The following is a 19,969-nucleotide window of genomic DNA, read 5'->3' on the forward strand; positions in this document are numbered from 1 at the left end:
TAGTAATGTAATTGTAAAGTTATTACTTGTAGTATACATTTACATGAAATACAGTATATTAGTAGAATAATGTGTACAGTAATAGTACTATGCAGTTGGTACCAAGCAGAACTGAATTTCGGTAGCTACAGACAGTACTACAGTATGGTAGAAAAGTGTACCGTAGTAACATACATACTGTAACACTGCACCACTGCACGCAAGTGAACTGTCGTGAACTGTGCAGTACTTAGCATTCATACACCATAATTTCTCATTCTATAAAACAAACGTCTTCCCAAGAGAATAGTGTTGTACAGAACTGTTGAGTAGCAGCATATAAAATGTCTTAAAACATTAGGCTACATTAATCATCATCATTTGCCAAGAAAACAACTGTAAAAGTAGCATTTAAAAAAAGTAAAGCAAAAAAAAAAACCAAGTCATAATTTTGTTTCAAAGAAATGTAAAAATTTGTGAACTGTCAATCATTACAGAATGCAGACATTTTCTGACTGGCTGATTCAGTGAAAAACAATTGAATTATTATATTTTGTTTAAAAGTTCTGAAGCAGATAACCGTATATAATTTGAATTCCTTACAGTGATTATTAAATAAATAACTCATGTGGCATACACTGTGAAATCAATAATCAAGACAAAGGAATGAAAATAATGAACAAAATCATTTTAAAAATAATTATTTAATTTTTCATTTGATTAAATTTGTTAAATAATATTTGATGGCAGGAGAAATTCTATATTCAATTAGATAAACATTAAATACTATTGTCACGTTCCATTTAGTTATACTATTTTTAATACTAAGAAAAAATAATATTTTATGTTTATTATATAATATTTTACAGTATAAGTCTATTATTTGATATCATTATGAACAGTTTTTGATAAATCAGAGTAGTAATAATTACTGTACTTATATGGTAATTATTATCTCCCACTTATAATAAGAGCATCCTTTTCAATAAGCAAGAGTGACTGAAGCATGGTGGTCACAGCAATCTTACTAAAACGTCAAGACAACAAACAATAGTTTTTCTCAGAGCCTCATTTATAATACATGGCCCAGCAAGCATGAGAAAATAAATACTTAATATTTAAATTAAATATAATGGATTGCTTCATAAAATTTTAATGGTCATCTTTCTGGGTAACATAGTTACTATTGGAGTTTCCAGTAACTAAGTTTCATTTGGTCTTTCCTGAAGTCTTTTGTTTAGTTTAATTTCACAACAAAATTAGTATCACTTCTTTCATTTTCATCACATTTTAAGTCGACCATACCTAATATTTTCATAGGAGGAAACTGCCTGTTTTTGTGATTTTTTTTTTTAAATCATCATTTTTATATTGAAAAGTGAAATTTCTGAATTTTAATATTTTATGACTCTCCATAGGAAATAGGTTTTTTTTTTAAACTCAACATTGTCGTCATCACCATAAAATGTTGAAAACCAAGAGATTTTATGAGAACCTGAAATACAATTAAACATCTGTTTTACGAATTCCAGTTTTACTTGATTTTATGAAAGCATTTTACTGCTGATGATGAAATCAAAGAATAGTACTTAACATTTGTATAGGATATTCATGACATACAGATTTGCTATCATCAAACAATAAATAATGTAGATGTTGTACTTTAACAGTTATTCTATCAAGATTATTCCATCGAATACACGCTCTGTAACGTGCCAAGTGCAGGCTTTGTAGATGGTACAGTCAAGAATGTATAAAGAATGGTATACTATAGTAGACTACATACTTGTTTCTACCTTACAATGTTTAAGCAAATTTTAGAAATAAATTGCTTAGATAAGATGGTATGATACAACTATGGTTTGTACTTGGGATGAGATACTGCTATGGAAAGCAGAGAATTTTCACACTGTAAATTGGTAGAAGTCATAGGCACAAACATATTCTGATATTTGTCTGTGGAAACTGAATCAATAACAAAAGAAAAATGGGTATCAAGGACAGATTTCTGGCCTTTAGTACAAAACTATTGCCTATATAGTAGGTAGATTCCAACTCCAGTATGGTTTTATTTTAATCAACTACTAACAAGATAAAGAAGTGACAGAAAAAACAATATGATAGATAATCACATATTTAACCTTTCACAGCTTTAAAACTCTCGATTGTAGCATGTCCAACATCTTGGTTGAATTCTATTGAGGGACTTTCTGTTTAAAATTATATAATTCTGCGTGACCCATATCTTACCTTTAATTCTCAGAATCAAGTTGGATTGATGAATAACTGTCTGACATAGGAAAAAGAAAGTCAACTTTGGAAACTATCCAAATTACAGTTACATAACAAAAGCATACTGTAGCAAAAGCATAGCTCTAAACTGAACTCAACACTACCATTGCATGCTGAAAGCAAGGAAATTTGAATGAGGCCTCAGGGTGTGGGCCTATGTGCAGCGCCAACAATACTCAGTAGACCCCATTTTAAATACTGCAGTGTACAGTACTTTAAGAACAATGGCTTAAAGTGACACTAATTGGGGACGTGGAAGTAGGTGTTCAATGATTAAGTAAGGGGGGAGCTAGCTCGCAAAATAAGGTGATTTTTAGCTACTTGAGCGTAATTATTTTGCTGAAAACATTTCCGGGGAAGACGCAAGCTTCCTTGAGGGTGTGCGCCTCTCCACCCACCCCCCCCCCCCCCCCCCTACCCCCCACCCACCCCCACCCCCCTCTAGATACACCACTTGTGGATTAAAGCGTAATCTGTCTCTTATACACATCTAGATGTGTATAAGAGACAGGTATAAGTCTATTATTTGATATCATTATGAACAGTTTTTGATAAATCAGAGTAGTAATAATTACTGTACTTATATGGTAATTATTATCTCCCACTTATAATAAGAGCATCCTTTTCAATAAGCAAGAGTGACTGAAGCATGGTGGTCACAGCAATCTTACTAAAACGTCAAGACAAACAATAGTTTTTCTCAGAGCCTCATTTATAATACATGGCCCAGCAAGCATGAGAAAATAAATACTTAATATTTAAATTAAATATAATGGATTGCTTCATAAAATTTTAATGGTCATCTTTCTGGGTAACATAGTTACTATTGGAGTTTCCACTAACTAAGTTTCATTTGGTCTTCAAATAGTAAAGACCTTAAAATTAAAACTTCTTTTTTTATTAAAATATCAGCTACTGCTGAGAGCATAAAACGTGAGAGATCTACAGTAGGCCAGCCAATCATCCATTACGCATTATCTTGGATTTTCTAGGCTGAGTGGTCGGCTCAACTATTCATTTCGGTTAATGAACCAAACTGTAACAAAAAAAAAATATATCACCCCGTCTTCTTAATGAATGAATGGATCAACCAACATTAACAGATAAAATATTGAAAAGAGAAGGACCAGTATAGTATTAGTAATTTGTCATAAAGTACTGTACCATCAATATGTAACTTTGATCTGCAGTGACAGATAGAATAATATAGCCATGACCTTTGGCTAACAGGAGGACTAAATATGTGTGGTTTTAAACAATGATTGTAAAACTTTACAATGCAAGACAGGAAGACTATATCCTGTATTGAAAACAATGATATACTACCATGTATCCAGCATAACCAACGTTGATAAAGTTGATTATTCTATAGTAAGTCTGGATGCATCTCTGTGTATTCCAGTGTTTTAATGAAGAGGGGTACAAAGGTGATCTGAAAATGAAGCTGCAATAAAGCTAATCACCATGATCCGGCCCAGGATAGACTGCAGAGGACGAGTGCCATCATGTGACTTTTTCTAACCAATGCCAGCATGGGAGAAACAGACATTAAAATGTGAAAGATGATCGATGTGTAGATGATAATGTTGATGATGTAGAACATAATGATGATAAGTGATGATGATGATGATAGATGATTATTGATGATGATGATGATGATGAAGAACATGATGATGATGATGACGCTGATGATCATGATGACCACAATTATGGCGATGACAACGCTGATGATGATCATGATGACTACAATGGTGGTGATTGATAGATAGATGGATCTAGAAATCTTTCTTTACTCTGGATACTTAATCATGACATTGTTCTTCCTTAAGGTCCACTTTAAAACATGTTTAAAATATAAAATAAAATAAATAAATTATATACAAAATTAATGAAAATTATAAAACACAAGTAGCAAGAAGAAAAGTTTTTATGTTAAATCAAATTTTTGAAGGAATGCAAAGTTAAAGAATCAATTGAACTGCAAGATGATGATGTTGATCCATTGACCTTCCAAAAATCAAAAATTTCAGCATGAAATCCCTATATTTATGAGGTGTATGAAGTACAATATTAGTTAATATTCTTTTGTCTATTACTTCTGTACAGTATGCTACACTGTAAAATTGAAATTTTAGAAAGATGGTGTACATTCTTTTTTTCTTCTATCTCTAATCATTTTGAATAATGGCTTTTGAGGTAAAACCCATTTGCAAAGTACTTTGGTAACATTATAAAATATGTTTGAATTACATTGATATGATAGATAATATGAAATACCTGAGAAAAAAGAATTGGAAATATAGAATATAATGCAAAGTAAACCAAAACATGTTAGGTACCAAACATTTGATGTACTGTAACTAAATTGGATTTGGTACCTTTCTTTATTCTTTTAGAGATTAATTTAACTTTAATTTCAGGGCCAGTTATAAGTTTTAAAAAAAATATGTTTGTCAATCAGTGGCCGGATACTGTACAATTCAGCAGGATATTACAATCAAGAAACCAATCAAAAAATGGACTTTGATTTGAGGTCAAATTTAGGTGAGATTGATTTGTGGTCTGTAGTCTCTACAATATGTTGTTTGCAGAGGATTTGGCATGATTTGACTGTAGCTTCAATGACCATTGGTAGGTGTCAGTTATCAGCTCTATGGTGAGGCTTTGCTGGGCTTAGACATGCAGGCTTACTGTGCCATGTTGACCCACAGCCAGGACACAAAAACACTGTGGACACTGACAATAGTTATGATGAGGTCAGCCTAGCATAAAATTAGGCATTCCATACCTAATCTATATACTGACCATGGACACAAATAGATGATTCAAGTACTATACAACACAAAGATAAATTAGTCATTTATCATAGTGTTTGTCTTTCTGGGGTAAAGAGTCGAGAGTATTGAAAAAAGGGACAATGAGTTTGACATGTCAAGTAAATTTACCATCCTATAGAAATACAATTACTTTCCACTGAAGATCTTTCAATTATAGTTCCAATATATAATAGCAACTGTTGTTGCCATAACAACTGAGAATAATACCTTATGAATTTATTTTATTAAGGTTTATTTGTAAATCTGATCTGCTCTGTTAGAATCTCTGCTGGTACAACACGGCACCTTGGTGCCTGCCTCTAAATCAGATCTTCAATAGGCCTACTATGCAAATTTGTGTGTGGAACAAGTGATAGGAATAGACTAATTATCATTTACTACTATCGTTTACTATTACTTTCATTAAAAAGTATTAATTAAGTATTATATATTTAACTTTATTTCCCTCACTACATGCAAACTGTAGCAACAGAGTTAAATGGATTTGGTTCTACTCTACTTTGTAATATTGCATAGACAATGCAAGTGTTCCTAGGTAGTATTTGATGTTTATAAACGGGGATCCAGAATTCTTGAACCAGTAGAGGGCAAAAGGCGAAATACTTTGACAAACAAAATATGTGGAACAGAGAATCCTACTTGAGTTTTTGACAGGAGTCCGCAAACATACTGATCCATTTTTTCATGATTTACAAGTACTTAAAAAATAAAACCAATATTGACTTATTCTGAAATTCTGCAGATTAACCTTATACCCAAAATGTTGATGAACCACACCCAATGCCCTATTAAATTGGTACATAAAAGAAGTCAAAAGAAATAAAAATGAGAGGTAGTGAAACCTAAGACACAAAAGTTCACCTAATTATATGACAACCACTTATCTTTACCTAACACTGCATGTATGTACATCCTATTGTGGCCAAGACAATTGCTGTTCAATCCCAGGATTCTGAGTACCTTTTTCGCAGCACCTAAATATTGAGATACAGAGCCATTCTACCCCAGTGTTAGATGAAAATGAAATAAAACAAAAAATAAAAAACAAATGAAAAAAATTATCATACCTTAATTTGGCCTGGATACTGACCATCAAGGTGGATGGATTCTCTATTGGCGACATGGTGTCGACTTTTCTTCTCACTCTTCCGCGAGTATTTATGCACTCTGCACAGACTGGAGGAACGCGTTCTTGTAGAAAGGGCCTTACATCTAGAATCATGATTAAGGCCTGAAATTGAAGTCAGAATCAACTATTTAATAGTTTTATTGTTTTGTTTTTTTTATTACCTGAAGACAAATCTGTATATTAATATATTGTCATAGCATCCAACAAGATACTTTAGACAAATTATAACAATACATAAAATAAACACTGGTTTAAATAAATAAATATAAATGTACACGTATAATACAAATTAATATATAATTCTCAAACACATGACACTAATGGCTATATAGGCATTAATGTGATATGGTATGGACAGTAATGGTAAATTTTCTAGATAATGATTTATTAGTACTATGAGTAGTTAATGAAGTTAATAGGATCTATTTAAATTGTACTTGAGGGAATGAAGTTTGCTTGTCACATAATATATTGATGACATGAAAAAAGAAAAAAATCTATAATTTATTTCTGAAGATAATGTATAGAGTTGTTTTAATGAATTTATTCAATTTTACAATAAATATTTATTGAAATTTTGTTGTACAGTAATTACTATTCCGATTATTCCAATTTGTTGTAAGATATTTTAGACAAAATTTAAAATAATTCTTCTATTTATAATTGTAATTTTTCTGCTTTTCTCCTTTTCTTATGAAATTTTCTCCCTATTTGTTTGCATTCTATTATTATTTCAAATCCAAAGTCAATTCATCACCATTTATTATTTCAAATCAAAAGTCACATCATCACCATTTAGTCTTTATCACTTCTTTATCAACCTCAATGCCAACAACAGATTTATATTTATTTTATATTTATTTTTATAGGCATACATGTATACATTTACTACTGTAATAATATTATATTGTTGGTTCATTTTATAACTTCAATTAAATGATGCAAAATAGCAGATATTCAGTGAATGAAAAATGTAATCACATTTGATATTGTTTAAAATTGGACTAGAAAAAATTATAAATTTAACCACCACTAAAATTAACTATCAAATTTGGCCATGATGACATCACACCATGACCATATATAGGCATACCATGACTATTATTATATGGGAACACAACAGGTTGTTTTTTTTTGTCAAAGAGAATGTGATAATCTGGACAGAGCATTGTTAGCTTACCTTGTAAAAGTTTAACATCTCGTTCTGGCAGAGAGTATCTCCGTTTCAATGGCACTCTGCTGCCCAATTCAATATTCTGCATGTCATTAATGGAATTTTTTATATCACCTATTAGAAAAATATGAATACAAATTTACAATTAGATAGGAATATAGCTATATAAAGGTTAAGATGCCCTTACATAGAGAATGCATTAATACATTGCAGTTTAAATAACACCTTCTAATCGCACAGCCCTGCATTCAAATTTTGATTAATGCCAGGATACATTTCTCCTTGTAAACTTTCTACAATACTGTAACCAGATTGACGTAAAATAAATTGTTACATACTGTAGAATGTGTGCTGTTACCCAGACTTCCTCAGATACATTGATACACAAAAGTGAATTAAATGTTAGTACAATTGATATGTTGAAAGTGGAGACACATCACGCAACACCGCAGTGAAATACAAGATGCAGCTGTTAAAGGCAGAAAAGGTAAAGGTAGGAAAATAACCTATGGGATACAGTAACGCGCAGCATCATTGTGATGAACTACAGTACTGTTAACTATGGACGTGCTTCGTGCCATACAGAGGTGCTTATAGTAGCCCCACGTTTACATCATTCTACAACAACAGGGGCTGAAAAGAACCATAGCATCAAATAGTCCAATATAAACAGTGTTATTTTATATCATTTTAAGTCACAGATCAGGGATTATAATCAATAAACTGCTGGTTGCTAGAGTATTGTCCAATTGCCTCAACTTTAACATTTTACATTTTAGAGAAAGTAGTTCATAGCTTATTAAAGGACTGCTCACTTCCTAACTTTCTCCAGGGAATTTCCCTTTACTTTAAATCTAGTAATAAAATGGAGTTTCTATTTATCATACAACATAACAAGCAAGTCATTAATTATTCCCATTAATTTTTTTTTAATTCTGAAAACTTATGATGATGTAATGTTAATACCTTATAATGATACAGGAAGATGAGAGTATGTAAAAAATGTATTGATAGGGAAAATTTGAAAAACTAAAAATGTGTATCCCATTTTGAATTGAGTAAATGTATTGTTTTGTTTACAGATTTCCTGATAAATAAAAATTATTTATTTAATTTAACAAAATTACTATCATCATTATCTTTATTGTCATCACAATCAATATCATACCTGTGGTACCCCAAATGTATTGAAAAGCATTATAGTGTAAATTTACAAATGTTTAAAATAGAGAATTTTTTTACCCTTTTTTTAAAAAGTTGGTAACCATATTATTGTTTAATTTATCAATAAATGTATAAAATTCAATGTATCCAATCAATAAATCAGTGTGATTTGATATGGTATGAGTATGCTCACATAAACATTAAAACATTTAATGCATTTCATATTGAACCAATTAAAATAAATATATATAATAAAAGGTTTTTAAAAAATTATACACATCTAGATGTGTATAAGAGACAGTATATATACACATATATATATACATATATATATATATATCAATCAAGAGATTGCTTTTCAACAAATTAGTGACAAAAAAATTCATTTTGAATATCTTACTTACGTAACGCAAAAATATTTTGTTTGACTTTGGCTTTCGTAGAAATTAATTATTACCGACAGTAGTGACGATCAAAAATTGGCCATTCAGTATTGTAGGCTGAAAGCTTGTTTCCAAATGGGTCTATTTCTTTTATTTTTCTTTTAGCTCGGGGCCTATTTGGTACAAAGCACTGTTCTCAAATAGGACCCAGCATAACAAACACACAAAGTTACAATTTTTATAATAAATTACAGTATAAAATAATATTTTAATAACAAAAGTAATAATAATAAAAGTTGAAAAAAATATGACAAAGAAATGCAGTAATTGTAATTAATAAACTGGTATGATGTATTTTAAATAAGCACTATTACATTCTAGTTTGTATTCAAGCTATTAATTATAGCATATGAAAATAGGGCTAAGTACTTTTTATAATTATATTGCTAAATGTTAATATTACTGTAGGTTTGTTTGTACTAACAATTACAGAACTCAGGCAAACTGCTAATTGTTTGAAATATCCACACAAATATTGTTATAACAAATAATTATTCATGCCCACTGCTTGCCTTAAACCGTACTAGGATAATTGCTGGCGACGGCATTGTGTATCGGATGTATTCTACAGTGAATGATTTATAAGGGTACTCAATTTTGAGAATACTGTAAACTTAACACATGAAAAAAAGGCTACAAATACGACTGTTAGAAAGGTTTGGCTTATGTCTCATAAATGGGCAATTATCAATTAATATACCTATCAAATACATCAATTTGAAATGATTTTATGTGACAGTTGTGCGACATTGTCCAATTGCATGGTATAAACATCTTGATGTTTATATCAACATGCAAGGATTAATACAATTTCACTAAATTGGGGGTCATGGTAGAAGCCTTCCTAATCCTGGCCCTGAGTAATGCTAATTCCACCACCACAAGCTACTGTATACAAATTGTATCACCATTGTCATCAAGCCTAGAGTAGACCGGGGCAGGCCCTTGGGGCCTGCCCTGGTCTAGTCCATGTTAAAGGTTTTGTTAAAGGTTTCCATGGACCATGTTAAAGGTTTAGAACAATTGTTTTTAGTTATCATAACTTACCTAACATGCGAACATACTTGGCAGCTTTATCATCTCTACCGTACGATATACCACCCCGCCTCTGCAAAACAAAAACATAAAAATAATCAACTCAGGAAAACAAATTTCATGTATTTTTATGTGGTTGATAGATACAATAAATCTGAATCAGTTCAACTTTACATTAATGACTGACTGATCTTCATATCAAGAACTTTTGCATGATAAATTTTCTTAAATGTGGTCAAAACATCTGGTATATATTATTATGTGCTTGAAAAAAAAAGGAAGTGAAGTCAAATAGTACCCATGAATTTCTTGGAGAGTGGTGGAAGGTGGGAGTGTTGAAGGTGGGAGGAAGTGTGGAAGGTGAGAGAAAGAGGGAAGTAGGAGATAGGATGTGGGAGGGTGGAGGCAGAAATAATTTACTTCAAATTTATTGTTGTGTTTAAAATACAAGATCTTGGTGTACAAAGAAATACAGAAAGAAAGTGAATCAAAAACGTTAAGATTTAAAAAACTTCAAGTACCTATTTTATCTGTTCAAAAACACCCTACATTTACTGTACTGTTAGTATAGAGATTGGATTTCAAATACATGTACAAAAATTTATAACTTTGATTAATTAAAATCAAAAGAGCCTGAAAAATGACTTTGTGAAATATTATAGCCCCTTTTGAATCACATATACCTTTAGGCGCTAAACATTAATCCCACAACAATGGTGGAAAACCATCCCCTACCAGACACCATCCACGTATTTCCAAGGCTAGGTTTTGGGAGTATTACAGTAAACGTAAGTGGGCAATATACTCACTTGTGTTGCCTATGCATGTACACAATATGATGGTAACTCAGAACTATACTAAACCACAATATGTATACATTTAGTATGTATTTAATATCTGCGAACAATGTTTATCACAAGCCTTGCTGCTTAAATGCTGTAAATTGACGAACTGTTCAAAACTACCACAGTTCTTCAAGGACATGCTTCTATATTGATACCCCTGTGAACACATGTGCTTATACATAAATTGCATGAACTAACTACGTCAGGAAACCCACATCAAAATCTAAATTAAGAAATAAAACAATACAGACATGTCTAATATTAGTTACTTGTGAATGAGGAAATAAATTAAGTATATTACGTAGAATTCTCATTCAATTTGTCAACAGAGTGCAAGGATTCTGGAAAGAGGCATCAGTACAGTAGATTCGGAAACGAATAACGTGCAATAGAAAGTGACAAAAATATTACTATCTTTTTTTCTAAGAAATTATAATAATGCCTTCTTTTCCTAGATTGACTTTAAAATGTACTGTGTCGTTTAACGATGATGTTATTCAATATTGTCATAATTATATGTTAAAAATCCATATTTGGTTTACACAACTTTTCATGATGTACTGTAGTAATCACACACTGCGAAGTAAAATGTATTCTACAGTGTTGTGAGTTGTTTGTTAATGTTATACACACCCAATCAATCAAAGAGTTTAGCATTTTGTCAAAAGCCATAAAAGGATGAATGTGTAAAGTTATGTAGGATTTCCTATAATAGCATCGCTCTCTGGAGGTATTCTTAGTCATGTAAACTATGATCAGACTTGTTATGATGCCAGAATATAAATAAAGTTACATTAGGCGGAGTGTACCCCCGGCGTAACATATGAGAGGCTTTTCAGTCAAGTTACCAAGCAATAACAAAAACATTGCAAAACTAGCTCTGAATGGTCACATGTTGATTTGAGACCTCACAAAGTTATCAGCAGATGTGGTAACTAGTACCCTAACTTGTCTGGGTAAGGGTTAATTCAATGCTTGGCGTAAATACATTTGGGCAGGATTTAAAGCATTCTCACCCCAACTGAGATACAGTACAGTGTGCCTAGTGTACACCTTTTAAGTGTATTTCTGAATATAGCTAGTAATGTATACTGTACTGTATCTAATTTACCACTAGGTATTGTAATTTCAACTAATTTATACTGAACAGTTTCAGATTGAGAAAGGTTATACAAAATAATGTGACCAGCATCGGATTCGAATCCAAACAATTTTTGGAAGTCCATGGCGCATAACCATTGAACCACATGCTTCCATAGTAATTAATGACAGATACGACCAACGTGGACAAGCGAGCATGAAAAACATTTTCTCAAGACAATTTTTATGACTGTAGAAACCTACAGTAGTATAGAAAAATATCCTATTTCCTGTTTTCTCTTTCATCAGTGTACAGTTAATGAAATGCATTAACCGCATTCTGCTTTGAGGTTCAGTATTAAAGCAGACGAGTAAAATCACTCATTGTGCAGTTTGTGAATGATTATACATGAGTCACATATTAAATGTCACTTTAAAAACCAATGCCCAAGTTATTCAGTGTTAGAATCAACATGGAAGACCAAAGTTAAGTGGGAAAATATCACTGATAGATGATGATTTATTGAAAAGGGTTTTTATTGATAATTTGATTTGGCTTCATTTTGAATAATTGCCATCATTTATATCAATTTGAAAAATCATATACAGTGTTTCAATGATCAGATTGTATAGTTTTAACCAGTTACTGTACAGTAGTACTACCATCTATATGTGTTGGTAAACTCCAGTTTCATTTCCTTTGTATTTTTCATATAGAGTAAAATATTCCAAATCTTGTAATATATTAAAATTAATTTGTAAACATAATACCATGATTTATTTGCTGAGAAAATTTTCTATTAAAAAATCTACACATTAGGAAACATAGTATGTTTTTGTGATCTTTCTCAATGGAAGTAAATATTAATACATTATCCATTTAAATGAAAAATATTTGAGGGTTTTCCAGATTCTATGACAGTAATCTTTTAAGTTTCTTAAAGAAGGGTTTCTCTACTTACAAAAACTATAAACTGTGACCTACAGGTATACAAAAATAGCATATAAAAAAAAGGGCTAGACAGGTCCTATGATCTTTCTATTTTAGATCCCGCAATACACTTTCTGTGTCATTATCAAAGTTCTCTCTCAGAGCACTATCAATTAAACGAAAGATCGTATCTCTAAGCACTGACGGTTCTAAATTCAAAAGAAAAAGTTACATGTTACAGCCAATTATTGCTTCGTTGCTATACTTGGTGCGATTATGGCTGAACCTCCAAGTTCATGCAGCACTCAATGGACCATGGAATCCCCATGTCGTATCCAAGTCAGCGTACGCATTCAATTTGGCACTAGGTCATACGACAACTTGGAGCCATTGAGATTCTGTTACGCTTTCTATGTCTAAATCTACGGTTTATGTTCTCAGAGACACAGGCAACTTTCTTGGAGCTACATTAATCATGATTTCTCAAAGGCTCATGGTAAAAAAAATGAACAAAAACACATAAAGTAACACAAACAACATCTGACTAAAAAGGTATTAAAGCCACAACGGTGTTTCACAGGTATGGATGTTTTTAACATCATAAAGAAACATAAATCTCACAAGGTTTACTCACACTATTTTTTGTTCAGATAATGACAAAAATATAGAATCCAAATAAGAACAGCACAAACTCTCTCCTTGCATTTAAACAATTTTAAGAGTGACTAATGAAAGGCAAGACTGTCTACAATATAGTATAGTAATTACACAAGAAGTAACTGTATTCATAGCAACAGATTAATCACTAATTTCAACATTCTCTCACACTGTACTACCTTTAGTAGCATGCGATCTGTAAACTATATTATCCAGTGTGACAGACAATAGGTTTATGCTACAGTACTCTGAATGTCTCCCCAGTAAACTATATTATCCAGTGTGACAGACAATAGGTTTATGCTACAGTACTCTGAATGTCTCCCCAGTTGGAACTTCTGTTACCTCCCTGTTTACAGTAGGTTTATAACTCAACAGACTGTGTTAATCTCTTTCCCTGCAGATTATACAGCCTGGTCAAGGTTGAAGCCAGAATATAGTAAATAACAGACCCAATAACTGTTAACTGGTGAAGATGATATAAACCTAACAGTAAAAGTACCTTAATGACATTGTCCAAAGTGTCACCTCTTGCTAATCAGTATGCCTAAAGTGGTGCCTCTTGTTCAATGTTACCCATTGGTTATAAATTATTCAGTTTGACCAATCAACACTCTTAATCCCCCAGAAGGATGGACAATGCTGATATATTGTGAAGGACAGATTATTGAATAGACAAACAATGAGGAAAATCAACCTACAGTTCAATTGTTCAAAATGAGGGTATAGTAGACCTACAACTTTGTTAAGCCTAGACTTCTGGTCTAGTCTTAAGTTAATGTAGGCCACATTTTATCCATCTAACCTCACTTGTTACATAAGATATTTATCCTGCGTTTATTTCTTATTTTTTATACAGTAGGCCTACATGACTAAAATATAATTTTCTTATTTGTTTATTATTATTATTATTATTATTATTATTGATATAATTATTTTCCTTTATTGTTATGATGATTATTAAATGGCAATTAGTTACCATATTATATTCTTTGTAAGGTAAAACAAGTAGGTAGAAAAATAACCTGTAACTCGGATTCGGAACTTCAGTTGTGTTGAATTGCATAGGTGTGGGACAGTGAACACTGCACCTGTAGATAGGCACTTAGTAGCTTATGGTCACACTATTCTACGAACGGGCGGGTTCATCCAAAGAGCACACGAACCAGATGTGTACACTAGACCTCGTCTCTAAGTCCTAATCTGAGAAAACTTGGTTCTACTACATGATTTGTGGTTCTACTAACAGAACCAAGGATCTCAAATGTAGCGACTCCCCTCCTGCCTTACCGCTTGGCCACTACAAACAATAAATGATTTTTTATAAGACAAAATCCACCAGAATTTGTGGTTTAGACGAGGTGCAACAGAATGGGTTTAGAAATAAACCTGTAAGTTGACAACTTTGCGAAAGGAAAATAATGGAAAAGGATAAAAAAGCAAAATTGTCCTTGAAAAATGACTTTCAACGAGAAACACATTAACCCTGCATTATGTAGTTTCTATGAAGATTAAACTTGAGTCATTAGGCCTTAAAGAGAATTAAGAATATTATCAAGGCTGATACCCTATTGCAAGAAGGATTCAATTCAATGATTATGTTTTGCACAATATGCAAAAAGTTCATGAACCTTTGCTCACAAATGAACCCCATCTCAAATCCAATCACACATAATAGAGTGTAATCATCATCATCATTATTCTTAATTACTGTACCATAGATAAAGATGAGGCTAAGAAATTAAAGGCAGTTCAAAAGTCTGAATTGTAAAATGATTATGTGCACATGCTATCATGCTAACTGTGTACAAATATTTAAGATCCGTAAACCAGCTTGATTAACGTGAGGGGTCAATTTAATATCTAATGCAACTCACTTTGCATACAGTGGGAAGGAGGCGGTCACGCCATGGGGATTAGGGCATGCTCTCCCCAGTAAAATTGCAGGTAACATTTAGAGGGGTGAAAACAAATAGGGCATATGGTATTTTGTTTAGTTTTTATGGTAATTTCTGCCTCATGAAATTTGCATTTGAAAATTTATGGGAAGATCTGACTTAGGGTTATAGCTGTAGAAAACTAAAGGTGGGTAATAAACATTTTAAGGATGGCTGGGTGATAACTTGCTAAACTCAAAATAATAAGAGTAGATTTTAAGGATGGAAAAGCGGGGTTAATAAAAGTATTTTGGCATGTGCTGATACTAACAAAATACTTTTCTAAAGCCTTCTGTAAACCATCACACGCTCAACGTCAAGGGTTAGGCCATTTGTCAAATGTCATGGAAGAGGGAGCATTCTAAACATCATTTTTTATGTTACCATGACACTCACAGACTGGTGAGAGCAATACTTCAATACAGTATGAGCTATCAATTTACAACTGATGCAGAAGAGATGTTTAAAAAAAAAACTAAAACTTATGTACTACAATTTTAGCATGTTTATTTGTGTGTGTACTAAGTGCAAGTTGTGTTGTATATAGTACCTTACATAAGCTCGTTTGTATTTGTGACCTAATTTCTCTTATGCTAGTTAAAGAATTTACAGGAAGTATAGAATCCAACTTCCCACACTGTTTTTCCCTAAGAATCTCTGTTTATGGTTTGGAATGTTAGAATGTATTCTTATTAAAAATTATATCACAATGATAACATACTAATCTTTGGCATAATATTTGTTTTATGTCTGAAGAACATTGGATTAGGGGGAAAATATTATTTATATTTCATTTTATGGGAGGAAGAAAACAACTGTATTGAAAAAAATCTTGAAGATTATGAAATTAATCCTCTAGGTACATAATGAGTATTCAATAAAGCGATTGGCTTATTTTGACAAAAACAATAAAAAATGTATGTTACATCACTTGACTGTACATTGTCAACTTTGCAAAAGTAAGAGAATTTGAGCAAGTATATAACAAGTCCTCATTTTCTGTAACGTACTAATTACACATAAACTGCATAGAAGTCAATTTTCTCTTTAAGTCAAATTTTAGATAATATGCTAAGTATAATTTATCGGTCAATTTGTGCTGATTCTAAGTATTTTAAAGCGAAAGTCAAACTGCCCAATTCTATCCACTAGTTGCACATTTTGTCGTGCATAAATACAGAGGAAATTGTTGCCAACTGCTGTTCACACAAATACAGCAGTCAAACAATAAGCACACAGATACTGTAGGAAACATACAATAAATAAGACCACATGACTTTACACACTATAGACAACCATATACGAGCTGTAAAGTTCAAGACCATATGGCATTTATGGCCTAAAGGACACCACGAAGCCTACAGTACAGTACATGGGACCACATGACTTTACACAATAGGCACTTTATGCAACAGGACAGGAAGACAGGTGGACGGTCATTTTGTGCTCATCAGAACGTGAAGACCACAGTAAACACTTAACCCGAATTCCCGTTGTCAACAGCTCCACGTCCTCTTGCGTATAGTGCCTAATATAAAACTGCACGCGACTTGCAAAGTTAAAGATCATGACTTTAATGGCTTACAAGACAAGGTGAAGCCATACATTAAGTATGGGCCCATAGACTTCACATAGTATTTAAATGTATGATTTACAAAGTTTAGTACTATAGCCTACACTGTACAGTAATGGGAACAGAATGACATTTTTTTTTTATCAATAACATTAACAACAATTAACAATACACCATAGCACTGACAGGTTGATAACCACAGACTTTGAACTCATTTCTAATTGCTCCTCAACTGGAGTAATTCAATGAACAAATATCATAATTGCTGGTATATGGTTCATGGCTTTTTTCTAAGCCAGCAGTGACCTTTTTAATGCAGTAGCACAATAGGTCCCAGACAAATCATCCTGAGCGGTCAGTACAGAGGGAAGTAAAGGATCTAGGAATTTAATATTGTACATGCAAATGATTCTCAGTCTTCGTTTTAATATTAATTTTAATCGTTTTTTTTCTCTCTGAATTTTAAATTGTCTTATTTAGCATTAAAAATTTTAATAAAAAGTTTCATGACATCGAACTTCTTCACTTTTGAGAAAATTATTCTATCATGTTCATTTTTAGTTGAATTTTATTTTCCAAATCTGTTTTATTACACTATTATCAATGTTTCAACAAAATAAAGATTAAAATAAAATGTCATTTATATACTGTACAAAATAATTTCATAATGTATCATCTTTCAATCTACATGTACTACTATATTCAGTGTTTAAGCTGTCATTAGCCAAATAGCCAAACCCTAATAAAAGCTGAATTTTGCTAAATATTTTCATTTAGAATTAGTTAAAAAGCTAATGGAACAAAAATTATCATTAATTCTTTATTTAGCTAATTATTTTCATAACTAATTAGCCAAAATGCTAAATATTGTTTTTGGCCAGCTTAAACCCTGATTCTTATATTTACAAATTTCAAATCTCCTTGTTTAAAAATAAAGAAACTGAAAGATTTTGGCAATTTTCGTAGACTCAGGCTTACTACTCTCTAACAACTATTTTTTATCATCTAAAATTTTATAATTATGCTTTCAATCTACTATTTAATGTATATAGAAATTCTAAATCACTTGAAAAAAAAGATTTACTCTCTAACACATTCTGTTTAATGTGGGAACAAAAAGTTAATAATAAACTTTGTGAGTCTATTTTGGCTACTTGGATATCGCAATAGCTTTGTGTCTATTCTGCATTTAAAAGTTCTACAAGAGTTAAGCATGTCTCCATATGCTTTTTAATTATGTACTTCTGGTAAATTATTGATTCATATTCTTTGAGGTATGTCCACAGATGGATGTATCACTCGTCTTACTACGGATATTCCTGCACCCTGAAGCAAAGTCACCGGTGATTAATCACGGACGCAACATTGATTAACTGTCTAATGACCACGGGCATGGAAAGCGCCTTGAAGAACAACCAATTACCTGGTGTTTCTTTGGTCACATGTCAAGAAAATTCAATTTGATATTTTCAGTTTAGATTATAGTCTTAAAAATCAATGTGTTTTCACATTATGTTTCAGCTTGTTATAACAATTTCAAACAATTCAGTTTTTTAATGGCAGGAGGAGTGAAAATGTGCATCCTCTAATGCTTCACTAAAATGATGCAATTGTAGGTTTATCTAGAACTGTGATACAAAAAAAAAAAGATTAATATTTTTAATAATAATATATATATATATATAGTATTCAGTATAATAATGATAAAGAGAATTTTAACTATGCAAAGCTACAATGTTTGTAACTATGTAACAAACACAGGAAACTGCAATACAAAGTGTACTGTACTATGCTGTAAGTTTGATAGATGAATTCATTATATAATTCTATTGTCAATTTTGTTTTCCAACAGTATGCATACAGGTACTTCCCCTTTTTTGCTAATATCCTGATCATAGAGATCTTTGTCTAATCACCACATAAATTAGATTTGATACAAGGATCACAAAAACATTCACTTTTAGAATAAAAATTCAAATTCCTCACTTATGGTAGCAGCATAAAAAATATGACTTTTTTAAACAAAAAAATGGTAGTTCAGCAGTTTTAGAATATTTTTCAACAAATTGCTACAGTAATGGCAGTGGCTTACATACATTTATTTTGAAATTTCAAATAATCTAAAGTAGATACACTCATTTGTTGCTTCAATATCTAATTAGTCTATCTTGGAATATGAAGCAACAAAATAATTAATGCATATTTTAAGAGGTGGAAGAAATCATAAGGACACAAGAGGGGAGGACATGTATTAGTACATAAATCTATGAATTCATCAATCAACCAATCAGTTGGTCATCAAATCAACTGTTCTGTCATGTCACTTGGAACCGTTCAAAACAGGACTGAATAAATATACTGATATACACATTAGATCTATTTACTTAAAAAATAAAATAGCTACATTTACAAATCATAAATCCATCGTTTTTACTCACAGGAACTATCTCCAAATTAACCATGAGTTGTCAGCAATGGAAGGGTAGCTGAGACTGTCGGAAGAAGAGTCTATACTATTGTATTGTCTGTTCTACACAAACCATATTATCAGAATGTATGCATCACACATTGGCTGTTCTACTGTAGCACTGACTACTACTACTGTACTAAATTCCTTGTACTCCCACGTCATTGTATGATTGAGGATGTGATTCACGTCACTATACAACCACAGATAACTGTTGAGAAGCATACAGGCCACTCCAAAATACATATATGTTTCTCATTCAACATTTTTGAAAAGTAAATAAAAAATTGGTAGAGGTCCTTGTTTAGTACAGAGTAATTTTGCCATGTGTGGTACAGTATGCAATGTGCATCATGCTATATTTATATTATTTTTTTTATTGCATTATTATTTAAATAGAGAAATAAATATTATTATCGTAGACCG

General features: G+C 31.8%; 1 protein-coding gene across 7 annotated transcripts in view; it reads right to left on the reverse strand.

Annotated features, from left to right (window-relative positions):
* Positions 1 to 19,969, reverse strand: part of LOC117123845 (high affinity cAMP-specific 3',5'-cyclic phosphodiesterase 7A-like) — a 63,852-nt gene that overhangs the window by 21,417 nt on the left and 22,466 nt on the right. For 3 of the 7 annotated variants that reach the window (XM_033269870.1, XM_033269871.1, XM_033269876.1), the window contains exons 2-4: positions 10,066 to 10,126; positions 7,418 to 7,525; positions 6,176 to 6,339 (exon numbers count right to left, since the gene is read on the reverse strand). In XM_033269870.1, coding sequence (XP_033125761.1) covers positions 6,176 to 6,339; positions 7,418 to 7,525; positions 10,066 to 10,126 — 333 coding nt within the window. The other 4 variants (XM_033269873.1, XM_033269872.1, XM_033269875.1 and 1 more) reach the window with 4 other exon arrangements.

This window comes from Anneissia japonica, unplaced genomic scaffold, assembly GCF_011630105.1.
Source record: "Anneissia japonica isolate Jap-2015-1 unplaced genomic scaffold, ASM1163010v1 scaffold287706_len398110_cov188, whole genome shotgun sequence".
NCBI lineage: Eukaryota > Metazoa > Echinodermata > Crinoidea > Comatulida > Comatulidae > Anneissia > Anneissia japonica.